The 25013-nt window shown below is 42.0% G+C and overlaps 1 protein-coding gene across 8 annotated transcripts in view; it reads right to left on the bottom strand.

Annotated features, from left to right (window-relative positions):
• Positions 1-6321: 6321 nt before the first annotated feature.
• Ahcyl2 (adenosylhomocysteinase like 2) overlaps positions 6322-25013 on the bottom strand; it is a 140419-nt gene continuing 121727 nt past the window's right edge. For all 8 annotated transcript variants that reach the window (XM_021189830.2, XM_021189831.2, XM_021189832.1 and 5 more), the window contains exons 10-17: positions 24517-24605; positions 21195-21265; positions 19122-19216; positions 11917-12015; positions 8747-8815; positions 8564-8642; positions 7062-7182; positions 6322-6495 (exon numbers count right to left, since the gene is read on the bottom strand). In XM_021189830.2, coding sequence (XP_021045489.1) covers positions 6489-6495; positions 7062-7182; positions 8564-8642; positions 8747-8815; positions 11917-12015; positions 19122-19216; positions 21195-21265; positions 24517-24605 — 630 coding nt within the window. In that variant the 3' untranslated portion in view covers positions 6322-6488. The remainder of the gene's footprint in view (positions 6496-7061; positions 7183-8563; positions 8643-8746; positions 8816-11916; positions 12016-19121; positions 19217-21194; positions 21266-24516; positions 24606-25013) is intronic.

The following is a 25013-nucleotide window of genomic DNA, read 5'->3' as shown; positions in this document are numbered from 1 at the left end:
AACTCACTTGGTAGACCAGGCTGGCCTCGAACTCAGAAATCCGCCTGCCTCTGCCTCCCGAGTGCTGGGATTAAAGGCCTGCGCCACCAGGCCCGGCTCATAATAAATAAATCTTAAAAAAAAAAAATCCTCCTTACTGCTATCAAACCAACTTTGCTGGGATCCCAAACTAGTATTGTATTCTCCTCAACCAATGGAACTATTTCTCCTTTTCTTAGGGATAATTCCATTCTTTTTTTAGACATGGTTTCACATTGTAGCTCAGAATAGCTTACACCTATGTTGCCTGACCATGGTAACCCTTCTTCATCCTCCTGAGTTCTGGAACTACAGACAAGAGGCATTGTACATAGCTTAATCCCATTTCTTTAAAAAAAAAACATATATTATTTATTCATATGAGTCTTTTGTCTGTGCAGCAAATGCTTCCTGGTGCCCATGGAGGCTAGAAGAGGGAAGATGTCCTGGGACTCGAGTTACAGATGGTTGGGAGCCACCATCTCAGCTCCTCTGCAAGAGCAATTTGTGGTTTTAACCACTGAGCCATCTCCCCAGGCCCTCAACTTTCTTTCTTCCCTTCCTTTCTGCTAGTTGGCAGGTGATGGGGGAAGAGGGACATCAACCAAGACCATATTCTTTGAAGATTTCTGGATACTTTTCATGGTCTCCAACATTTCACCAGTCTTTCAGTCCCACTCCTACTCCACTGTGGATGTAAAAGCTTCTTTATAGGGTCAAGCTTCATTGTGATTTATTTTAATTAATTAATTAATTTATTTATTGAGTCACAGTCTCATGTAGCTCAGGTTGGCTTAAACCATGGTTTAAGTGAAGATGACCTTGAACTCCTGATCTTTCTGTCTCCAAAGTTCTGGGATTACAGGTGTGCACCACTATGCCTGGTTCTTCATTGACTTTGCATGCCACGTTTCTGTATGTTTAACACAGGGGTTCACAATCTATGGTGTAATAACATTTTGGACAGAAAAATTAAGGGAGAGTGGCTATATGTTTTAGGCTGTTCAGTAGAGCTTTTTGGCTGTTCCCAAATGATGCTAGCAGTATTTTCCCCTTAGTTTATGACAACCAAAAATGCCTTTAAACATTGCAATATATCTCCTGGGGAGCAAAAATCTCCTGTTGCAATATCTTGGCTTTGTAAATAAACTCATGTGAATTTCCAAGAAAGTCTTGGGATCAAGGCACAAACTATTTGATTTTGGAATTTTTCAGGGTATAATTTGTTAAAACTCTTAAAAATGTACAATCTCTTAAAAATGTACAATCTACATTAAAATCCACAATCCATGTTTAGTTTATCCCTACTTTAGTGTGACACACTTGCCATAGCACACCCCATTGGGTTTCTTACTAAAGAGTTGTCTATCTCTCCTGTACACGTTGTCTTAAGCAATCAGATTGCCACTTAGGATTCTAGGCTTGACAGTCCCAGAAATGATTTTCCTGTGATCCCAGCTGGTCAGTAACATCCTCACAGGGCCTCCTTTTGAGGCTTTCTTCCTTTTCCTGTTTATCCCTAGAGCAAAGACTGATGTGTTTGGAGTGGGACTGAGGAGGTCTTCTCCCATGGCTTCTATCTAAAGGTAACTGAGCCTAGAGCTCCATCTGGCTTTGCTTTCAGAGATGGGACTTGAAAATTGAAGCTAAGAATTAGAATGTAATCTTTTCCTACTGAATGTTAAAACAGCAAAGATTGGACCTCTATCTGTTCAAGATAAGCCCAGATAGATGTTCAGAACTTGTCATGAAGTAGAAGGTGTCTGGGGGAAAAACTAGATGAAGTCATAAACTTCAATCAACTGAAAACTTTGAAACTGTAGGCCATTCAGCTTATTTACCAGAGTGACAATCATGAATATCCTTGGCCACAGAAACAACCAGAAGTATACCTGGGAGGTAATGCCAGGCTGGTCAATGCTGCCAGTATTTTGAAATCTGGACTACTGGAGCTAGTATATAGATGGATCAGTGGATAAGAGCACTCGATGCTCTTCCAGAGAACCTGAGTTCAGTTTCAGCACCTACATCAGGCGGCTCATGACCACCTGTAGGTAATTCTGGCTTCCACAGGCACCTGCACTCACATGCACGTACCCATACACAGATACATAATTGAAAACAACACTTTTAAACAATAATATTAATAATAAAAAAATCCCACAACACTATACCACCAAATTCCCTTGTCCCAAAACTCATGTTTTTACTTCCAAACTCAGGCTTCTGATGGAAGGTTGATGGTAAAAATAGGAATAGAGATAAAACACACTCCTTTATTTAAGCATGCTAACTCACAAAGATAAAATACTTCATTAAATAGATGGTACCTGGCACTAAGACAGCTTAAAAATATGTTGCAGGAAGTCTTCAAGAACCGTGTTTTCTAGAGTAGTAGGCAGACAGGATAAAATAAGAGCACATGAGACACATGATGCAGCAGAGGCTATATAGTGTCTGGACCTGGGGTTATGTAGTAATCAGTGTGCACTAGTGTCTTTAAGCAGTCTCTCTCCTTTCTTCCTTCCTTCTTTTGTTTTTTTTTTTTGTTTTGAGTATATTGCAGTGCCTGCAGAGGATGTTGGATCACTAGGAGCTGGAGTAACAGATACTGGTGAGCTAACATATGGGTGTTGGGAATTGAACCTGGGTCATCTGAAAGAACAGCCAGTGCTCTTAACCACTGGGTTCTCTCCAGTCCTACTCTCTCTCTCTCATATATATATAATTTCCCAAATTACCCCTAATGGCTACCCTACCAAAGGTTGATACAGAACAGGCAACTGGACTCATATTCTAGTTACTGATTTAAAAGATAAATCTCTACCTGACCCTTTTCTTTTCCTTCTTTCCTATGGCTGGATATGTCAGACTCCAGGCAACACAGTGGAATTGGGTGACCTAGATCCATGCTTTAGGTTTTGGTTTTTGATTTTTAAATCTTAATCTCACAGTCTTCACCTCCTCAAGGCTGTGGTTCAGAGGTGTGCTCCTTATACACATAGCCAGGTGTGGGTCAAGGAGTGGAGTTGGGGGAAGAGACAAGGTACTTGTTAGCAGTGTCTCAGTGTAAAACAAGACTCTCGGGTGATGGTCACTCCAACACTCCTGATGGTAACTGCATCAGCTTTTTACATCTTCATCCTACGGCAGGTAGCCTTGTTATTTTTTGCCCACATACCTCTCATCTCTGAATTAATAGTTCACAGAATCAAGTGGTATTCTCAGGACACAGACCAGTTTTAAGAATACTTTATTTTTTTGAGATTACATAGTCATTATTGCTGATCTAATACAATCACTTAGACATATAGATTTCCAAGAGCTTCTCAGAACTGGTGATCCTTAGAGGCTTCGTTCCTTTCAGTAAGATGACAGTAAGTAAGAACTAGATGATTATTTGTATAGATATGTATGTGTTTTACATATATATGTATATATATATGTTTAGACTTGTCAATGTCAATATATAATTTGCTGGTGTTACCTATTTTCTTTCCATAATTTTCCTTTATTAAAAAAGCTTAATGCAACAATGCATTCTGATTTTTTTAAACCATGACAAAAGTTAATTCTGAGGAAAGCACAGGAGCAGCAATTTCAGATCTTTTCAGAGAAAAGCCAAGCAGCAAAAAAAGCTTTGCAGGAGTGTGTGGCCATGGGGAGCCTTGCTCTCCCAGGAAGGGAACATAAGGAGGGAGGAGGGCAGAGGGAAGGTAGAGTAGAGGCATTTTTGTTTAACAAGAAAAACAATATTTCCACTAAGACAGCAAAAAGACCTTGAAGTAGCACAAATTCATTGTAGATAAGTGGCACATTCCCCTCTGCCCAGGGCCACATAACCAGAGACCATCAGTCTTCTTTTCCTTGTCTCCAGGTAGCTAGAGTGCTTGTAAGAGGAAGAGTTGGAATAAGAAGAAATTTGCTCTTATTCCAAGGTTAGAGGAAACAACAATTTGGTTCCAACATTAGGGCAGAACCTAGACAGGAGTCCTGGGCTATCTTCCTTCTTTCTTCCCAACTCTCCATCCACAAGCCTGCTGTACTGGGGATTCATTCGCCCCAGGGCCTGACACATGCTAATCAAGTGTCCTATCACTGCCTTACATCCTATTTCTGGCTACTTTCTTAATGGTTGATGACACAGAGGTCTCCAGAGAGAAGGGAATAGATGTCATCTGTAACTCACAGGCAGATACCTCACTATGGGCAGCCAGGTACAACTTAACTTAGAAACCCATGTGGCTCCTTTTCTATTTGGAGGGGTCTCTTCCCTACGGGGTGGCAGGATGTACTATATTTGTAACAGCCATAAGAAGCTCTGTAGAGAGCCAGGCTTCGCAGAAAATCACCAGATTATGACTTGGGGCCCAAGCCAGATACCTGCCTAATGGAATCTGCTCTGGACATAAAATGAGGCACAGAGATATGAATGTTTCGCTAAAGAGATCCAATTAAGAGGCCAGGCATGGTAGCACATGGCCTCAGGAGGCCAAGGCAGGAGGACTGCCATGACTTTGAGTCCAGCCTGGGTTATAGAGCAAGACTATCTCAAAACAACAACAACCCCAACAACAATAACAAAAAAACAAAACAGAGATGGTAGTGGGAGAGTGATTGATGCATTCTGCTAATAAAGAAATCAGAATGAGGCAAACAGAATTGCCTATTATCTTGGTAAAATCTTCAGTGTTTATGGTCTTCCTTACACAACACAATACAGCCACAGATGTTGCATCTTCTGGGGTGAGCCAGAATGTATACCATTTCATAAGGCTAACCAGCCACCTACCCAAGTTCTGTTTCCCTATCTTAGAAAATAAGGACACTTCCAAACTAGCTTCCAGGGCACACACAAAGACCAAGGGACAGCAGAGATGGTGGAGCCAGGGGAGAAGATCTAGAGGAAGGTTTCAGTGATTCTAGGTGTCCTCTGTTGGAATGACCTTGATCTTGAGACTTTGAAGAAGAACAATGTAAAAGATACATGGAAAACAAACAGGAGACTTCTAAATAGGGAGTGCTATGAGAGGGACTCATTCAACTCAAGATTCCTAGGGTCACTCCAGGTTTTAATTCTTGAAATCAACTGATCCCAGTGGAAATCTCGAAACCACTCAGTCCATCTCCAAAGAATATCCAACTCTTGGGTAGAATGAGAAACTTCACACTGTTTACATTATTATTTTATAATGCTGGAGTTACTTTAAAAAAAACTCTCTGAAACAAAAACCCTTAAACAGAAGGGGCCAGATAGATAAGCTATCAGACTGCAGATCTCACTTTCACCAAGGCCAACAGCTAAAGGGATGAATGTCTGATGAGGTTCAAACTAGTGCCCCATCCCTTTCCCTAGTTCCCAGAGACTGAGCACAGGGCCTTATCCATGCCAGGCAAGTGCTTTACCACTGAGCTAACCTCCAGTCCTCAAACTAGGTTTCATCATCTGGATACACTTTACAGAGTCCCCTGTCTTCTGCAGCCAGGATGCAAAGTCTTTCCTGGAAAAACTTGCTTCTTTAGGATATCAAACTGTAGCCCACTCTAAAGTCTGAAGCTCCTAAATCTCCAGCGAACACCTTAGCCAACTCAGCTCCAGGTGTATTTTAGGCACAACAGAAGCACTGTTCATACGGGGCTCTCCTTCTCTGACAGTGTCCATCTAGGGGGCTTCCTAGGAAACAGTCCTGTTAAATGGGAAGGAGGCAGAACTATGGGTCCTAGTGGAGCTGGCTGGCTACTTCCTGAGCAGAGTTTAATAGGGTTAGAAAGTAAAACAAATGCCTGGCCAACACCAGAGCTGTTAAGATCATGGAGTCACAACCCTCTTAGAGCCAGAAACACTGAAATGGATACAAGGAGAAGAAAGGAGTCCTGGGTAAGAGAAGAGATCCCAGTAGGCACGGACACAGGCACAGCTTAGTTCTTGGTGCAGCTTACAAGACATTACCAGTCCTGCCGCCCTAGCCTTTTTATAAGGAAGGCAGTGACAGTAACTGTCAAGGCTGAGAATTCAGGCCTTGTTAATTCAGTGGCTTCCAAAAGGCCTCACCTGGGAAAGGACCAAAGCTTTGAGAAAGGCAGCTGCTGAAATTTATTCAGAAAACCCTAAGTAACAAGGAGTCTGGCATCCCTGAACTAACTCCTGAGCCTGGAGAGAACATGGTCATTGCTGGGGATTCCATTAATGGGCAATAATGCAAATGATGCATGAGGAATGGTTAGCCCATTGCTTTCCTTCCTCAGCCTGTCCTCTGTGGCTCTCACGGCCCCACGAGTAGTAACCACACTCTGGGCCAAGGCTACAGGCACAGGATTCTAGATTTTAATAAATAAATAACCTAACACACAGGATGAGCACGGCGGGCAGCTCTGAGGAGAAGCAGCTTGCTAGGTTCTTCCTTGGATAGTATTTGAGAAAAGGCTTGGTTCTATTCCTTAACATGTCTTCTGGCTTGCATTACAGGAACTTAATACCTGGAGGGAAAAAGAAAGTTGAAACTGATGTTATCTGCTCGTGGGACTGGAACATAAGGAGCCTGCCTAAAGGTGTAACAGGGAGACAAGGGCTTTTCTAGAGTATATGGTAAGCATAGATATCTGTGGCTCTTTTTCATACAGTGAAAAAAGGCCACGGGCTATGGAGAAGGCTCAGTGGATAGAAGCACCTGCCACCAAGCCTGCCAGCCTCCACAGGACCCACACGGTAGAAGGAAAGCTTACTCCCATGGGTACTCCTCTGACCACCACATATGCAAACAGGGCACACACATCATGAACAAGCGCCCACCCCACCTCCAAACACAATCACAAAATAAGTAACAAAAATGTGATTTTCAAAGGCTAGTATTTATGGGGTGGGGAGGGGTGGTGGAGAACACCAATGTCTAAAGAAGATCTCAGAGTATTCTGAGGTGGGAGACATGGAGGAAATAGGTTATTTTTCCGAGTTCACATAAAGTTTGTGGAGATACGAGGACCAGCTGCACTCTGGGAAGCCCTTCAGCACCAGCCTTCTCTGATTTCTGGGGAGCCCAAGGCACCTGTAGTAGTTAGGCTTGAATGGTCCATTCTTGTTGAGTCCCAGATACTTGGCTTGTTCATCTGTCAGCTCTGTCAGGTGGGCATCAAAGGTGGGCAGGTGTAGGCTTGCCACGTACTCATCTACAAAGACCACAGACGGGGTAAATAGTCATGCTTCCTGGCTGGCTCTTCTCCTTAAGCTAGGTCTTAAAAAACTGGAAGACATGTTCTAGTTCTTGGGGGTGATGGAAATGGTTGCCTTTTGCTTCTAGGCCCTCCTCACCTCTAAGGAATGACTGCCTTTAGCTTCAGCTCCAGTGACCTGCTTCCAGTAACTCTTTCCACCCTGAAGCCTCTTCCCCAGAAAAGAAGGAAATTATGGCACAGCACCAGACTTAAAAATAGGATACTCAACCTTTAATTTTGTCTTGATATCTATACTACACTATACTAGAAAACTATATATATATGTCCTAGAAAAATTAACACCCATGGAATTGGGGGAGGATCTAGAAATGTATGCTTTGTTTTAGTAATTTTACATCTTTTGAATATATTGTATTTACAGCTTTATTATAACTACTAAGAGACATAGACTGCCCTATTCATTTTATTCACTTCATACCCTTCCAAACTGTGGTAGTTTTTTACTATTTTGTTTTTGTTGTTATTCAGTTTTTTTGAGACATGATTTTTTATGTAACCCTGGCTGTCTTGAAACATACTATGTAGACTATGCTGGCCTTGAACTCACAGAGATCTACATGCCTCTGCCTCCTGTGTACTGGGATTAAAGACCTGTGCCACCATACCAGACCCATCCAAACTGTATTAAAGGGACAATATAGCAAGTAGTAACAGCAAAACCAGAGCTGACTTAGTTCCTGAGTTTATAAACATAATGTATCACCTAGGTGACTGAGATAGGCTCTTTAAAAACTTAAGACAGGTTAGTGTTTCTATTATACCAATCACCCACATAATTAGCTCTTAACAAGAACCTATATCCCTTAAAAAGCTATTTAGCACCTTAGAACTGGAACAAGCCAGATATACAAGGCCAGAGATATTCCTTTTGGGGAAATACTTTCCCCCTCCTAGAGATCTTTACATGCATGATGCCTTAAAAGAGAAAAATCTTTAAAAATCAATTGGTAGGCCAGGCATGATGATATATGCTGTAATCCAGACTGGAAACAGGAGTGAGTTCAATGTCAGCCTTGACTACATTGTGAGACTCAGACTCAAAGCATACAATGTGATGCAAGGCAACAGGCCCTAACAAAATAATTCTCAGGTAGGCATTCCAAATCACAGCAAAATGCAAGACCCTCCCTAGAAAAACCTGTGTGAAAATTACACAAACCACCTTAGAATAGAGTCTAGAGTCCTAGCTCCTAATTTAAATGACAAAGATGTGTTTTTTTTTCCTTCACTCCGCACCCACCCCAAAGAAGTCAATGCCTCTGAGCTTATGACAGTGAACCAATTTAGTAAGAATGAGGAAGAAAGAACGACTTACCCATTTTCTTGGGTAGCAGGTACACATCTTGCTTATAGCGACCCTCAGGAGCATTGTAAAGTTCTATCAAGGCAAGAGCCTAAAAAAGCAGAAACATGAATGCTGATATGCTTTTCAAAGCTGTGAAACCCGGCTTCCCTGAGGACCCTCTTCAGGCCACCCCTGTCCTACTGCAGAGCTTACCTGAGTGGTAGCAGTGATGGAGAGCACAAATGTAGGCACTGTGGAGCAGCTGAGATTCAGTAGACGGCCCTGGGGACCAAAGGGAAAGAAAAGGGCGTAGTGATAGAGGAATGACAGCCAACTTCCAATTCTTTCCCAACTGAGATTGCTCCCTCCCTCCCTCCCTTCCTAAGATAGGATGTCTCTCTGTATAGCTTTGGCTATCCTAGAACTTGCTATGTAGACCAGGTTGGTCTCAAACTCACAGAGATCCTTCTGCCTCTGCCTACCAAGTGCTGGGATCAAAGTCATGAGCCACCATATTATAAATGTTTTAAGATTTTTTTATCCAAAATGTACTTTTAACTGATATATCAAAGCAAAAATTATACTACTTATAGGATACCATATAATGTTTCAATACAAGAGTACATATATCTATTTCCTCAAACACCTATCATCTTTAAATCCTTTCTTATGGCTTCTTAAAATGTTCAGTACATAACTGTTACCTATAGTCACAGTATGCTAACAGTATGCCATTTACATTCCTAGCTACTTAAAACTCAGCATTCACTGAGCAGCCTCTGCTAAACCCCAACTGCCCAAAGTTCCAAGCCTCCAGCAATCGTGTGTGTGTGTGTGTGTGTGTGTGTGTGCACGCGCGTGTGTGTGTTTGAGATAGAGACTCACTATATAACTGCAAGGTGGCCTTTAACTCTCAATTCTCTTGCTTCAGCCTCCTAAATTGTTGAGATTAATGTCTGCTTATCAGTATTTATCCTTCTCACTTCTATGAGGTCAATGTATTGGACACAAGGCTCATAAATCCACTGAATAGTGGTATTCTGGCTTACTTGGGCATTCTCTTGTTGATTTATATTTATTTGATATTATAAATCATGCTAATTTAACCTTTTCTTTTGGTGATGATAGTCTTATCGTGTACCCCAGGCTGCCTTCAGACTTACTAGGTAGCCAAAGCTGATCTTGAACTCCTAACTCTCCCACCTCCATTGCCTGAGTGCCAGGAGTATAGGCATGCACCACCACTGCTGGCCCATAACCAATGTTTATAGATTACACAGGATTGAATACGCTTTACTTGTCTATGCCTGGCTGACTTCACTTAACATTATGTCACATTAACAAATGACAGGCGTTTACTTTATGGTAAAACAGTGTCGCTGCATGTACCACATGTCCGTCAGTCAGTCCCACTCCCAGGCTCATGTGAAGAGCCTACAATGAGGAAGGGAGCGCATGTATCTGACAGGCTGATTTGTTTTCTTGTGAAGTGTGACAATAGGATTACGGGAACACACAATAATTCTATTGTTAGTTTTTGAGAAGCTCATCCTGCTTTTCATAATTTATCTTTTATTCCTTTGGTAATGGTCATTGTTATCAAGGATAATGAGGTAATGCCTCACTGTGGTTTAATTTCCATTCTCCTGATGATTAGTGATGCTGAACATTTCCCCCTTTGTATGTTGGCCATTTGCATGTCTTCTTTGGAAATATCCAAATGAAATCACTGAAAATTTGATAAATGTTCTAAATTTCTAGGACTATACACAAAGGGACAAAGGCACTCCTAGCACACTGATGACTGTGCAAAGGCTTGTGTTTCTCCCAATCCCTCCGATCTCTGTAGCAAAGCACCCTTCTTCTGAGGGCATTCTCATGGCCGTCTTAGGAAAGGATGGAGCCACGATGGAGCAAGGGGCAGTCTCTCCAGGCTGGGAGGGAGACAACTATGGATTTAGGATTTCTGTGCTTCTCAGTTTGTCTCTCTGCTGCAAAGGCAGACAGCCTTGACTTCTGAGTGGACAATAAAGACAGCAAGAGAGCTAAACCCTGCCCCATGCTGTCCTTTCTTGCTCTGCTGCCTGACTACTGTTTCTGCTCAGCTATGTAGCCAAAAAACACCTTTAGTGCCAGCTTTTATCACCAAAATTGCTAGGAGGGACCTCCCAGGGCAGTTTAGAAATGTTGCCATTCAGGGGTCTGACGTCAAGGCTATTAATAAACATTTAACAACCTGTTCTTCGCCTATCTATACACATGCCTTCCCAGACATGCCCTAAAGCATTTAAGAATGTCAGTTAAATGAGGACAAAAGATAAAAAGAACAGTAAGGACATATAAAGCTGGCCCTATGTGTCCCTACATAAGGAGATGCTGTTGTTTATATTTTTATATTTGGTTTCTTTGATAATAAGAAGCAAAACCAAAGGAAACTGAAACCTAGGAAAAGCCTTTTTATCCCCTTGTTATTTGGGGCCTTTCCTTTAAAAGAGAAAGCTTCATGGGAAAAACAAGACACACCCCCAGCACCCAGGAATCCAAGGACAGATGAAAATCACTATAGGAAAATGACAGGCAATGACATAAAGGCTACATACAAGGGATGAAAGTCAAGACTAAGTGTGCGGGCCAGTGAGGTGGCCCAGCAGGTAAAGGGACCTGCTGCCTATCAACCTGAGGAGCAGACTTTGATCCCTGAGACCCACATGGTGGAGAGAACTGACTCTTGCAAGTTGTCCTCTGACTCCACAAGCACAAGAGGTAACATGTACATGATACCTCCATCCCACTCTCCCCTGAAAGAGAGAGGACTGGAAATATCTAGCTCAGTGCTGGAGCTCCTGTCCTGCATGTGTACATGTGTGAAGGCTTGAGTTCAGTTCCTAGCCCTGGGAAATGAGCTAGATGCACAGGATGGGAACCATCCATCACGCAGCATTAGCAGAATAAGCTGGGTACCCACTACACAGCTGGCTCAGTTCATCAGTTCAAAGACCCTAAAATAGAGACACTGTTAGCAAAGACGTGACTTTCCCAAAGCTTACCAAAGGCAATCTGAGTTACAGCCAGGAATACCTACTTTGCTCACTGATTAAACCCCCAAAAGGCATTCTCTCTGTGTGAGCTGCACTGACTCTATCTGCTAACTCCTTCCACAGTAATAGTCATCATCTGACTCAACCTGCAGAGTGACATGGAGACAGGATAATGGGTGAAAGGGAGGGACCAGAATAGGTTCTTAATTGCTGAATGAAAAGATCTTTCACAATTATAAATAAAATCCACTGGTAAAGTAGTTAAACTTGTGCTTAAGAGACAGGGTTGAAAGGATTGGGGACCACGCAGGGGAGGGGAGCCGGGAACGGCAGCCTCAGCCTTACCTCTGCCAGCAGCACTATCCTCTTGCCATCTGGCCATATCACATGGTCCACTTGGGATCTTACTCTCTCCCAGGTCAGTTCTGGTGTCCGCAGGCTGGCCTGGAACACACACGGTGAGAACATCATTAGCTGCGGCAAGTCCCCCACACTGGGGACAGAAAGAAGTTGAAGGGAGCCATTTTAAATAGCAAGTTGAAAGAAGCAACCAACATGCCAGATGGAGAATACCTGTCCTGGGTTGGTTAGGACTGTTCCATTTCAGGGAATTTAATCTTAGGCCTAGCCAGGGAGGGATCCCTCAGGTCAGTCCACCACATATACTGTACGCCCACTCTCTGCTGAGCACAGTAAAAGGTGCTATGGGAAATACATAAGAAACCAAAGGCATGGTTTCTGCCTTCAGAAAGCTCACATTTTAGTTGGGGACACAAAACAACAGGTATGTGAGAAGAATTACAAAGCAACAAGTGCAGATTAATATGGTGCAAACAAGTGCAGATTAATATGGTGCAAACGGAAAACATAAGTGTGAAGAGACAGATGATCAGAGCCAAGTGGATTAGCCGGAGAAAGCCGGATGTCCTAAACAGCATGCTGGGGACCATGGCTCTGCCCTCATGGCCCAACACCCTGGTCTGACCTGCTCAGAAGGCTGGTTTATCTACAGAAGCTCTGTGCCCTAAGTGCAAATGTGAGGCAGCTTTCAGAGGATGCAAGTGGTAGAGTAAATCGCCCAATGGCTCACCCTCTTTCCACTTCTGTGTATTGTGTATTCAAAGAACAAAAGAAAAGATGGGAAGTTCATTATCAGCAGCAATGAAATGACAGTCACGGCTGTGTAGACTTAGGACAACTACTTCCTTCTTCAGTTAGCAATGGCTGAAACAGAAAGTTAGCCCACACTCCAAAACTACCCCATCTTATTCATCTGGTAAACTGAAAATACTGGGAAAAAATACAATGCCAAATATTAGACCTCAGAGAAGAGGGACATTTTAGTTACATGGTAATTCTAGGCACTGTAATAAAGGACAAAAACCAAGAGAAGATTGTGAGCCATTTCTGTAGAGACAGTATCTTTTCATTTTTAAATTTCCAAATTCTCTTTAGATATACAATGGAGTGCTCAATTAATGCTTAGATAATCATTGTCTCTCTCTCTCTAAGGAAATAACACTTGAATACTGCAAAAAAACATATAATTATATTTTAGTGTATTTAGAACTGCATTTATTCATGCTCTGGATCAACATTTCTTTATTAGATATGTTGGAAATGCAAAATTTGAGACATACGTTCCACAAATTGATTCAGTTGTTCTAAAGTGCTATTTGGCAATAAGTACCAAAATGTTATAGATAACTTATTTTTATCAATTAGTTTAATTTTTATACTCCTATAACAAATATTTATTCAAGTCAAGAATTAAAGTGCCTAGGAATTTTAATATAAACCAGGTGTAGTGGTGCAAGTACTCAATTCCAGCACTTGGGAGGCAAAGGAGAATCAAGGGTTCAAGGTCAGCCTAGGCTATACTGTATCTTAATAAACAAAAGCAAAAGCAAAAACAAATGAAGATGGTCATTCTAACATTACTCATGCTAGCAAATAAGCATAGATCAACAGGGAATGATTAAGTAAATCAACTCTACTATATATACATATATATATATATATATATATATATATATATATATATTAAAGAAGAAAAGGAGGATGACATAGGTGTAATGATGGTAATCATACCAACAACGACAGAGGTTTCATGTGTGGCTTATTGGCACTATTCTTGTCCAGCACCTGTAAAATCCTGGATTGGATTCCCAGCACCATAGATTAAAAGTTATAAGGATGTGAACAGAGTTAAACTAACTGAAGAACTGAAGAAGTTAAGGAAGAGTCAAACTATATCTTCTAGCCTTTGAAATACCATATGGAGATGACCACCTTCTGGCCAAAGCATATAGCTCCACGGTAACGCATGCATTTTATATTGAGATGAGAGGGTAAGTAGTTCAGAATTTTATTGTTTCATATCATTAATCTTCCAGAGGAAAAACAATCCTGGTGACTAGTAGCAAAGAACTAACAACATGATCCTGAGAGTCCTCCATCTTAGGAAGCGCTCTTTGGGAAGGACATGGTGGAATCAAGGAAGGGACAACTGCGTAGAACGTAAGAAAACAGTGCTGAGAAGAGGTGGTATAGCAAAGGCACAATGGCTTCAATAAGGGCCAAAACCCTTGACGGTCATTTAAAAAGAGTTTTTTAAAAAACTTGGTTAACTTATCTCCACCTCTCTCCAGGGAGGGTCACTGTCCTCACTGTGAAGGTGTCTATTTGGCAGTCGTGCTCCCTAAGAGCCTTTCCTGTCCCATGGCTGGGACAAGAATAGCTCTTAAAAATCAACCAACTGGGGTTGGGGAAGGAGGTCAGTGGTAAACATGTGCTTTGGTGTTCAATGTCTGAACTACCACTTTAAAAAGGGCAGTGGGGGTGGAGGAGCACCGACTTGGCTTTGCACTAACCACTCTACCAGGAAGAGGGCTGCTTATGCAGATGCGGGCTCCAAATGTGGGCACATCCCCTGTAAATGTATTATGCCTACACATACTGATCTTTTTTTTTTGGGGGGGGGGTTCGAGACAGGGTTTCTCTGTATAGCACTGGCTGTCCTGGAACTCACTCTGTAGACCAGGCTGGCCTCGAATTCAGAGATCCGCCTGCCTCTGCCTCCCGAGTGCTACGCCTGGCTACACATACTGATCTTATAGGATGCTATTCCCTCCCCCAGCCCCTCCCTGCGAGGAGCACAGCTGTGGTTTCAGTCCTTTAAATAGAATCAATAGCAAGACTTAGCTAAATAATTCTTTCACTAGAGGAAGCCCCTGAAAGCATGTGTATGTAATGCCTTATCACTCGAACTACAAAGCTGACAATCACACAGCCTTCCACATGAGACAGGAGGTACATGAAAGAAAGAGCTGCCCACCGAGTAGCCTACAGCACTTCTCCAGTGTTCATCCAATTCATATTTTTCAGGAAAAAGTACACTTTCTAAGTGGACAACATTTTTCATGACCTATTCTTTCTTGAAATATACAGCAAGCAATATCTCAAAGTTAGGTAAAACCAAAAATTCCTACCCAAAAGAGGAAAAGAAAAACCTAAGTAATTTTTGGGAGAGGGAAGCCATACTCAGGGGCTCTTACTGCATTCTCAGCCCATGAGCCTGGAGCTCTCTAGGTAGCCCAAGCAGGCTTCAACCCCATCCTCCTAACTCCCCAAGTACTATGATTTATTCTAAATTTTGATCACAAAACTATCTGGCTAGTCAGTAGGTGGACCTCTGAGTCTCTACACAGTGAGACCCTGGCTCAAATACAAAACAATACAAATAGCTGGATAAATATTACATAGTAACAGTAATTTGATTTATAGAGAATTTCCTAAGTTTTGGTTACAAAAGATCAATTATCTATCTAGATGAATATTTACCAAATAACTTTCCCACACAAGAAATGTTAGGTGATTTACAGAGACTCTCACTCCTTTCTTCACATTTTACACCTAACTGGTTTAGCAAATTCCACTGGTTACAACATTGAGTCTTATCAACTCTTCGGTTTACCCACTGAACCAAGCCAGCACCGTCACCCTCTCAGAGTTTCCTGCTGTCCCCACACCTAATCAAGCCCAGATAGTTTTCTTTACCTAAAAGCCAGACTGGTTTATAAAAAATGTTTTGTTATTTATTTGTTCAAAATTTCTAGTAGCCTCTTTCCTATTTAGATAAAACTCTAGCCGGGCGTGGTGGCGCACGCCTTTAGTCCCAGCACTCAGGAGACAGAGGCAGGCGGATTTCTGAGTTCACTCTAGATGCTATGGCTCACAAAGCTCCGCCTTCCTCATCGCCTCCTTGAGCTGCCTCCTCGTCCTCACCCCTGTCGGTTACTGTCGCCAGACTTTATCTTTAAACAATTTACATTTATGTATTTACTGATCTACTTAGTTATCTTTGTGCATATGTTGGCACTTTCATGGTATGTGTGTGCAGGTCAGAGGATCATGTATGTACATGAATTGCTTCTCTTCTTCCCATGGGTTCCAGGGATTCAACTCAGGTCTTCTGGCTTGGTTGCAAGTGCCTATATCTGCTGAGCCATTTTGCTGGCTCTACCACAGCTTCTTCATCTCTTGCCATCCTGTTTTGTTTTGTTTTGTTTTGTTTTGTTTTGTTTTGTTTTGTTTTGTTTCCTCTTTGCAGTGGTGAGGCTGAACCCAGGACTGTGTGCAGTCATCCCAGGTAAGTGCTCTACCTCTGAGCGGCATTCCTGCTTGGCCATTTTCTCTGAATACAGGGTACTTACACGTCTTGCATTTTCTTTCATTCAGCCTCCCCCACCCCAACAGTCTATCCACAAAACACCTTTCTTGATCATTTCAATTAGAAGAAGAGTGCTCTCACCACCCTCCTCTTGCCTTTTCACTCAGTATAACACAGACAATAACTGTTGACTTAACTATTATCCATTTCCCACACAAGAATATAGAGTTCACGAGCAGATGTTGCTCAATGCTTTTACATCATCTAATTAAAACTTGGTACAAAGCAGGCCAAATATTCAGCATACACTTGCTAAATAATGAATGAACATTCTGGTTCTAATTCTTGGCTGAGTTTGCTGGGTTTTTGTTTGTTTGTTTTTTAGTTAGGATCTTATTTATGCAGCCCTGGCTGGCCTTGAATTCCTAGCAATCTATTTTAAATTTTGTTTTACATGCTCTGTGACAGTACCATCACACATTAGTTTAACTTCCAAAAGCCCTCTGAGTAGCATCTTTTCTGGACTATACCTTATGTCATGAAGAACTCAAAGACAAGAAAGAGATGGCTCTTGGCTCCTGATATAGCAAATATGGGGGGGGAGGGTCTACCTAGCAATAAAGGTAAAACCAAGCCTAGTTTCAACATGGTATCCAGGATGATACTTTTAAAGTAAAAGCCTTCATATCAGAACTAAGCTAGATTAGAAACCCTACAATGGCTCCCTGACTCTCTCAGAACAGAACTGTTTTTTAGCGTGGGCTGTTAGACCTGTCACTTCAGGCCTCATCCTCCCTTCCCTGTCTTGTGCTCACCCTGCCATCTACACCAGCTTCCTTTCACCCCTCAAACAGCAGGGCTCCTTCTGCCTCAGGCCATGTGCCCCAGCTACTGATGCTGCTTACAATGCTCCTCACCTAGAAATCCACATGACTAACCCTTTTGACACTGGGCTCACAGTTTGATTTACTTTTTAAATAATGGCCTAGTTCTTCAGATGCCCTCTGCCATTCTGTACTTCTCTCTCCTTTTAAGAATTTTACTTCTTTATTATGTTAAGTTTTTCGTCTCACTCTCCTCATAAGCTCTATGAGGGTAGCAATGTGTTATATTCGCTGACTCCAAGCATCTAGAACTCCAGCTGGCATACAGCAACCATACAGTAATATTTGTGATTGAAGGTAAATGGTCTTGTGACCGTTATTCTGAGGAATTCCTCATGTCTAGCCCATCTTTAAAGGGAAAACTAGGCCTCGGAGTCAATACACCTGAATTATTTTGTTTTGCTTTGTTTTTCTAAAAAAGGGTTTCTCTGTGTAGCCCTGGCTGTCCTGAAACTCACTCTGTAAACCATGCTAGCCTTGAACTCGGAGATCCGCCTGCCTCTGCCTCCTAAGTGCTGGGATTAAAGGTGAGCACCACCACACACACCAGCTCAAATACTTGAAGAATTTTGTGCTTAAATTTCATTCTGAATCAGTTGTATGACTTACAGTGTACTTAATGTCTACGCTCCCCAGTTTAAAGTTAAGAATAACCATCCCAGGGTAGTCAAGGGCATGGAGTGAATAAAAGTAAAGGTGCACAAGTTAGATGGCCGCATCTGTTAATTCAGAGCTTCTTGTGGTTTTGGAGAGAGAGTCTTCTCTTTGACCATGTAGTAAAGGTGCCCTTTCACTCATGGTACATAACTGGAATATAAGAGGATCCTTACACCCGCCAAGGAACCAACTATCAACTATCAACTCCATTAGTAACTGTAAGCAAACCACAGTGACAAGACAGAGCAATGATGCTATGGCACTCAGACTCCCAGACTAGCCTTAGGTTCTGGGAGGTTATCTGGCTAACTATTTCCTTCCTTCTTTCTGGTGCTGTGGAGTGGGGATTAAACCTGGAGCCTAGTGTGGAGGGCAAACACTCTAACATGGAGCTTCATCCCCAGCCAAATACTTCTAATAACAAAAGAATAGAACAACAGGGTTAAAAAGAGAAACCACATAAAATAAATACTACCCAATGGCTCTTAGCAGCAGCTGGTCCTTACCTGAAATGCTGACGCTCAATCACAGCAGCCCTCAGTGAGATGAAAGCCTGCTATGGTTGAGCCAGTTACCCACAGAGAAAGACAGACATGCCATAAAATGCCATAAAAACTTAAAGCCAGAGTCAAAGTCATACTGAGAGATACTTTGGTAAGTCTGAAAAGAAATACATACACCTCTATTAACTGCTACTTGGATAACTTATTGGAGGTTTGGTTGGATATCATCAGATGACAGAACTACAGCAATAAACTCTCCAGGTTTAGGAATATATGCTGTTACACAGTGGCTCTGAATTGAAGGTGGTACCTATAACCTAGTTACTGTGATTTGAGAGAGATATTAACGGGAGACCTAGGCCAGTGAAAAGGGGAGAGAAAAGAAACTGCAGTGGTTGATAGACACAGCCATTCTAAGATAATGTACTTCTCCTAGCTCACAGATCTCTCCTTTGAGTGTTTCCAGAGACCAGACTACTTGTCTTTATGTAAAGCTAAACATCCCCATATACTGACTTCACTCTGATTCATACCAAGTTTATCCAGCTACCAATTCTTAAATGGAAACAAAATGTTTCACAGTCTGAGTAGGTAACCAAGCCTGGGTGTAAGGAGGCAATCATTTGAAATGGTTCCGATGAAAAAGCTTTATTTTGCCCCTAAGCACAGGCCATAGGGCTGGAAAGTGAACAGACATGGACTATTCCAGAACACTCATGACTCATGTCCAGACGAGTTGATGCCCCTGCCTTTTCTTCTTCCAGTTTGTTACTTGGAAGGAGAGAATGAAGGAAAAACAAGAAAGGCCCCATCAATGGTCAGTGAGGATCTTACCACATCAATCTCGGTGTTGGAATGGCCCATGTTACAAACGATGCAGCTATTCTTCATACGGTCCAAGTGCTCTCTGGTTACCACATTCTTGTTCCCTTAAAAACAGAAGAGAGAAACACATGAAAAGGAAAGACGTTGGACCCCCCTACCTCATATAATATATAAATACACACACACACTATATATATATAATGTATAATTTATATAATGAAATATATAAAATCAATTCTATATGGATCATATTCTTTTTTTTTTTTTAGGTAGGTTGTATTCTTGTTTTTATTACAAATGGTGTTAAATAATAAGAACATGCTAGGCAAATTCCTAATAGCTTTCCAGATAAAATACAAGTAGTTTTTATTCCCTCAGCTCTGTATGTAAAATGGTCAACCAATGTCTACAACATGAATGGACCATATTCTTTTTTTTTTTTTAAAGATTGATTTATTTATTATATGCAAGTATACTGTAGCTGTCTTCAGATACTCCAGAAAAGGGCATCAGATCTTGTTACGGATGGTTGTGAGCCACCATGTGGTTGCTGGGACTTGAACTCCGGACCTTCAGAAGAGCAGTTGGGTACTTTTACCCACTGAGCCATCTCACCAGCCCGAATGGACCATATTCCAAAGAGCAAGAACTAGAACAACTCTTAGTTTTTAACAGAAATGTTAGAGGAACATGAAAGTGAATCCTTGTGGCCTCAGGTTCTGCAACAGTCTACAGTGATACAGCACATTTATTTATTTATTTATTTGGATTTTTGAGACAGGGTTTCTCTGTATAGCCCTGGCTGTCCTGGAACTCACTTTGTAGACCAGGCTGGCCTTGAACTCAGAAATCTGCCTGCCTCTGCCTCCCAAGTGCTGGGATAAAAGGCGTGCGCCACCACGCCCGGCTGATACAGCACTTTAAACATAAACAACAGAAGGAAAACAGAGACTGACTACATCAATAAACATATAGGTCCTTGCTGTAAATGACCCCACTAAGGAAGTGTTTAAAAGACAACTTAGTGAATGGAACAAAATCTTTGTAAATCAAATGGGTTGTCTACTAGAAATGTATTGGGAACTCTTACAACTCACAATAAAGACAAATAATCTGATTTAAAAAAATGAATACAAGATCTGAAAGGATGTTTCTCTAGAGAAGATATCAATAGCCAAAAAACACAGGAAAGAATGGAGAATCTCACTAGCCTTCTAAATCATACACTACTTTATGTTCATTGGGATAGCAATAATAAAAAAAATACAATAATAAGGATGTTAAGGATGTAGAAAAGCTAGAACCCTCAAGTACTGCTGGTACAACTGCACAAAAGTTCTACTGCAGCCGGGCGTGGTGGCGCACGCCTTTTATCCCAGCACTCGGGAGGCAGAGGCAGGCAGATTTCTGAGTTCGAGGCCAGCCTGGTCTACAAAGTGAGTTCCAGGACAGCCAGGGCTATACAGAGAAACCCTGTCTCAAAAAAACCAAAAAGTTCTATTGCTCTGAAAAATAGTTTGGCAGCACTCTAAACAAGAAAATGTGAAAGAAATAGACTTTATTTTTTGTCTACTATTTGTAGAGCATGCATGTGTGTCTCTCTGTGTGCTTCTGACTCCACAGTGCTGAAATTATAAGTGCAAACCACCATGCCTGGCTTTTTAAAAAGATGATTTATTTCATGTGTATGCATATTTTGCCTGCCTGATGGATGTATAATGCTTACATGTCTGATTCCCACAGTTAGAAGAGGGTGTCAGATTACCTGAAACTGGAGTTATAGATGGCTGTGAGCCACCATGGGGTACTAGGAATAGAACCTGGGTCCTTTGCAAGAGCAACAAGTGTTCTTAATCACTGAGTCAACTCTCCAGTCACCCAGGCCTGACCTTTTTCCATGGGTTCTTGGAATCAAAACATGTTTATTAAGGCAAGCATTTTACCAAATGAGCCATTCCTACTTCTCAACCCAACCCCTATCTCTCACTTTAGTAGTTTGGCTTTATCCAGAATATTTTAAATCACCCCTTACTTGTGCCCTGAAAGCATTCCTACATCCCACTGGATACACCACAACCATACCTGTACAAGTAATAACAATGTCGACCTGTCGGATGACTTCATTTAGCTTCACTAGTCGAAATCCATCCATACTGCAGAAATAAAGCAGGACAATTATTAACTCCGCCAGCCGGTGGGGAGTCTTCCCTTACAAGCTTGCACCGAGCTCTTCAGGTAGTTACAGTGTCACTTCCTGGACAGCTGGAACGCTTCCAGTCTGTTTGTTTTTAAAACAGTGCCACTGTGGAGTCCAGGCTGGCCTCAAATTTCAGGATCCTCTAGCCTTTTCCTTGATTGCTGGGATTACAGGCATGTGTTACACATCTGGCATGGGGTACTCTTCAGTCAAAAATCCAAATCATTTCCCTATCTTATACAGGAGAAATATAAAAGCTCCCTTTGCATCTGTGGAACTATATCTTCCCAAAAATGGAGAGCCGAGCAAGGGCTCCCATGAAATTCCCAAATGGAAATTCTAGAAAATGACACATGGCCATTGGATCTATTCTCACTGCATCTGTTCTTCTAAGATCATTGACTAGCTTCTGAAAAACAAAACAAGACAGTTTTTTTCCATAGTGCCTTACAATATTTGATTTCTCTGCCACATTAAGCATAACTTGCCTCCTTTAAAGACCAATTCCTCACTTTTGTATAGCGGTGGGGATTGAACCCAGGACCTTGTACCCCACTTGGCTAAATTCTAAGGCGTTTTCCATATTGAAGTAGTGGAACTTTGTGGGGTTCTTCACTGGACCCTTCTCTGTTTTCAGTACCCATGCTTATTCTGCCTTTGGCTGTAAATCACCACTCATGTGAGGGGCACATCCCCCACTCCAGTGCTGGGGTTAGAACCCAGGCATCCAGCAAACAAGGCAGAGCTTTACCATCTATCTACACTTCAGTTATAGTTTGTATCTTTAAGTTCCATACCTGGGGGGCTTCATAGCCAAGGATTAACTACTCCTTCAGATATCTCAAGGATTCCCCAGGAGGAGCCCACACTTGTTTGAAAATAAACTCATTATCCTCTCCACACTCTCATCTACTTCTCTTCTGTATTTTCTACCCTGAGCAACATTACTGTTAACGCAACTGTATGAACCAAGTAACTGTTTCTTTCTAATTGAAATTGTAACCAAATCTTTTTAATACTTTTTCTTAATTCATTAAGTTGCTTGAATTTATGGCCCCACAGAACCTTTTTGGAGACAGGGTCAGAACTTACTTTGTAGACCAGGCTAGCCTTAAATTTGAGGTAATTCTCTTAGGGTGGTGGGATTATAAATTTGTGGGCCACGGTGCCTAGTTCTGCCCCCTTTTACCCATACATGCTAGCTTTGTTAAGGTCTGGTCAGCAATGTATGGCCCAATCTCATTGTCTAGGTTACATCTCTCAAATCATTTTGCAGAGTGATTTCCCTAAGTGCAACTTAGAACATTTTATTTACATGTTTAAAATACTCTAGGATAAGACCTAAATTATTATACTGATAATGATTACACTGCCATGTGATTCTAACCTAGGATATTACCATTCCCCAAATTTACCTAGTCTGTGAGCTCCTGAACTATGCTATGCTATCCTCTGTTTGGATGCCATGTTCTTGCTCCTTGCATGGGACACATACCTTCAAACTGAGAGGAAAAGAAGAACCCAAAAAACAAAACAAAAAACAAACAAAAGAGCAAACCCAAAAAACAAAACCCCAAAACCCTGCACAGGTTTGAATACAGCCTTGCTGAAATTCCTGTCCATGTGCCTCAGTCTTCTGTTAAGACAGTTCTCCTGTGCCCTTACAGCACTGCATGCTGTTTACAGAGCTTCTGACACAGCGCAGGGGCTGTGGTCTTTTTAAAGCAGAGCCGTGGCCCCTCCATCTACTCTCTCATTTACCCTCAGCACACAGCTTGTATGTACAGCATACACGGCATATACGGCAAGTTACCGTATGTTTGTGGCTCACGGCTATGAGATGACTTGAATGCACTGTCATCAGTGTCATGTTCCAGTTTCTACACTGAAGAGACAGTACCAGAAAGGTGATGCTCCCTGTGACTGAAGCCAACTAGAGTAAGCCAGTGACTCTACTGGGGAGCTCTGCTTTGGCAGCTTAGGGGCTCTGTGAGTAGCAGGAGAGGGGAACAGGCCTTATTCCAACCTTATTCTAGCTCAGTGTCCTTCTTCCAGAGGCTTAGTGGTAAACGCTGCACAGAAAATTAAAAAATGTAGATATATACTACAGAAACTTGGGCTTACAGTAGATTTTAGTGACCGTGGTGTTTCCCATTCTGTGGATGATGAAAATAATCTTAGTAACAGTTACCACTTAGTGAGGGTCCATTCTGTGACTTAATTTTCACAATACTTTGAGGTAAGATTATTATCTATATTTTATATATTTTGTTTTATTAGTTTTTATACAGGGTCTGACTATGTAGCCCTGGTTGGCCTAGAACTCACTCTGTAGACCACATTGGTCTTACACTCAGAGATCCTTTTGTCTCTGCCTCCCTGTCTCAAAAAAACAACCCCCCACCCCCCCCAAAGAATTATAAGAATACCACAAACACTTTCACATACATTCTTCATACAGGAGTGAACAGATTTCACTCTTAGTTTGGATTAATCCAATATTTTCTCATAGTTAAGATTCACATTATACATTTTTGGGAGGACTACCAAAGAGGTCTTTGAAGTGTATTATATCAGAAGGTCTCTCACACAGCCTATTGTATTTCACTCCCCTCTCTTCCTTCCTGCTGAAGACAGAACCCATGTCCAAGCTAAGCACATGTTCTACCACTAAACTGCACCCAATCTCACCTCCTGGCAGGATCTCACTCTGTAGGCCAGGTTGCTGAGACAAGGTCTTACTCTGTAACCGAGGCCTGGAAGTCATTATCTATTTGCTTCAGACTCAGGATTGCTAAGATGCACGCACACATGCATGATATATGTGTGAAGGTAAGCACAGGCAAAGGTAACCCGTGGAGGTCAGAGGACAACTTTGTGAAGACAGAGACTGAAATTAGGTCTGGTACAGTAACCACTTACTCTAGTAAACCGTTTTTCTGGCCTGCCTTTTCTATTTGATTATTATTTCCGAAGTGGTGGGGATTACATATGAAGAGAGACATTAATGGGATATTTGTCCCTCAAACCAAAGCATTCCCGGTTACTATTTCAACAAGAATTCTAAATTCCCACTTCCCTCCAAGCAGAACTCCTTGACTTTTGCAAGACAGAAGCTTAGAGTTCCCCTGCAGCTCAGGCATGTGGGTGTAAGGCGTGGCACGGAAGATCCACAGTGGCACTGCAGCCAGCCACGGAGAGGCTTACCAGGCTTGCAGGGCACAGATGGGGTCAATCTCAGTCACATACACGATGGAGCCCATGGCTTTCAGAGCAGCGCAGCAGCCCTTTCCCACCTGAGCAGGCAAGAGAACACACGCAATGAGGACAGCAAGTGAAAGCACACTTCTCCAAGCTTCTGGAAGCTTTGGGAGGGTACCCTGTTTCTTCCCCTCAAAGTAAGTTTGCTGAATAGATTCATGCTTGGGAAAACCCAAGAAAAACAAATAAATGCAGTTCATAAACAAATCCCTGGCCCCTGTTTGGCACATTCATATGCATGAGAACACCCACATTCACGATTTATAATCAAAACACAAGCTAAAGGAACATCACAAACAGCAATGCTGGAACATGTCAGAAAATCAACGAGAAAAAATACAAAAGGAAAAGAAAGGCCCTCTGAAATTATGTGTTCCCATCTAACATGGTGCGTGGTATACTGCTGTCTATACACAAAACTCGGCAACATTTTAATCAAAATA

The sequence above is a fragment of the Mus pahari genome, chromosome 2, assembly GCF_900095145.1.
Source record: "Mus pahari chromosome 2, PAHARI_EIJ_v1.1, whole genome shotgun sequence".
Taxonomy (NCBI): Eukaryota; Metazoa; Chordata; class Mammalia; order Rodentia; family Muridae; genus Mus; species Mus pahari.
The sequence above is the reverse complement of the archived record's forward strand: the minus strand, read 5'-3'. Positions and strand labels throughout refer to the sequence as shown.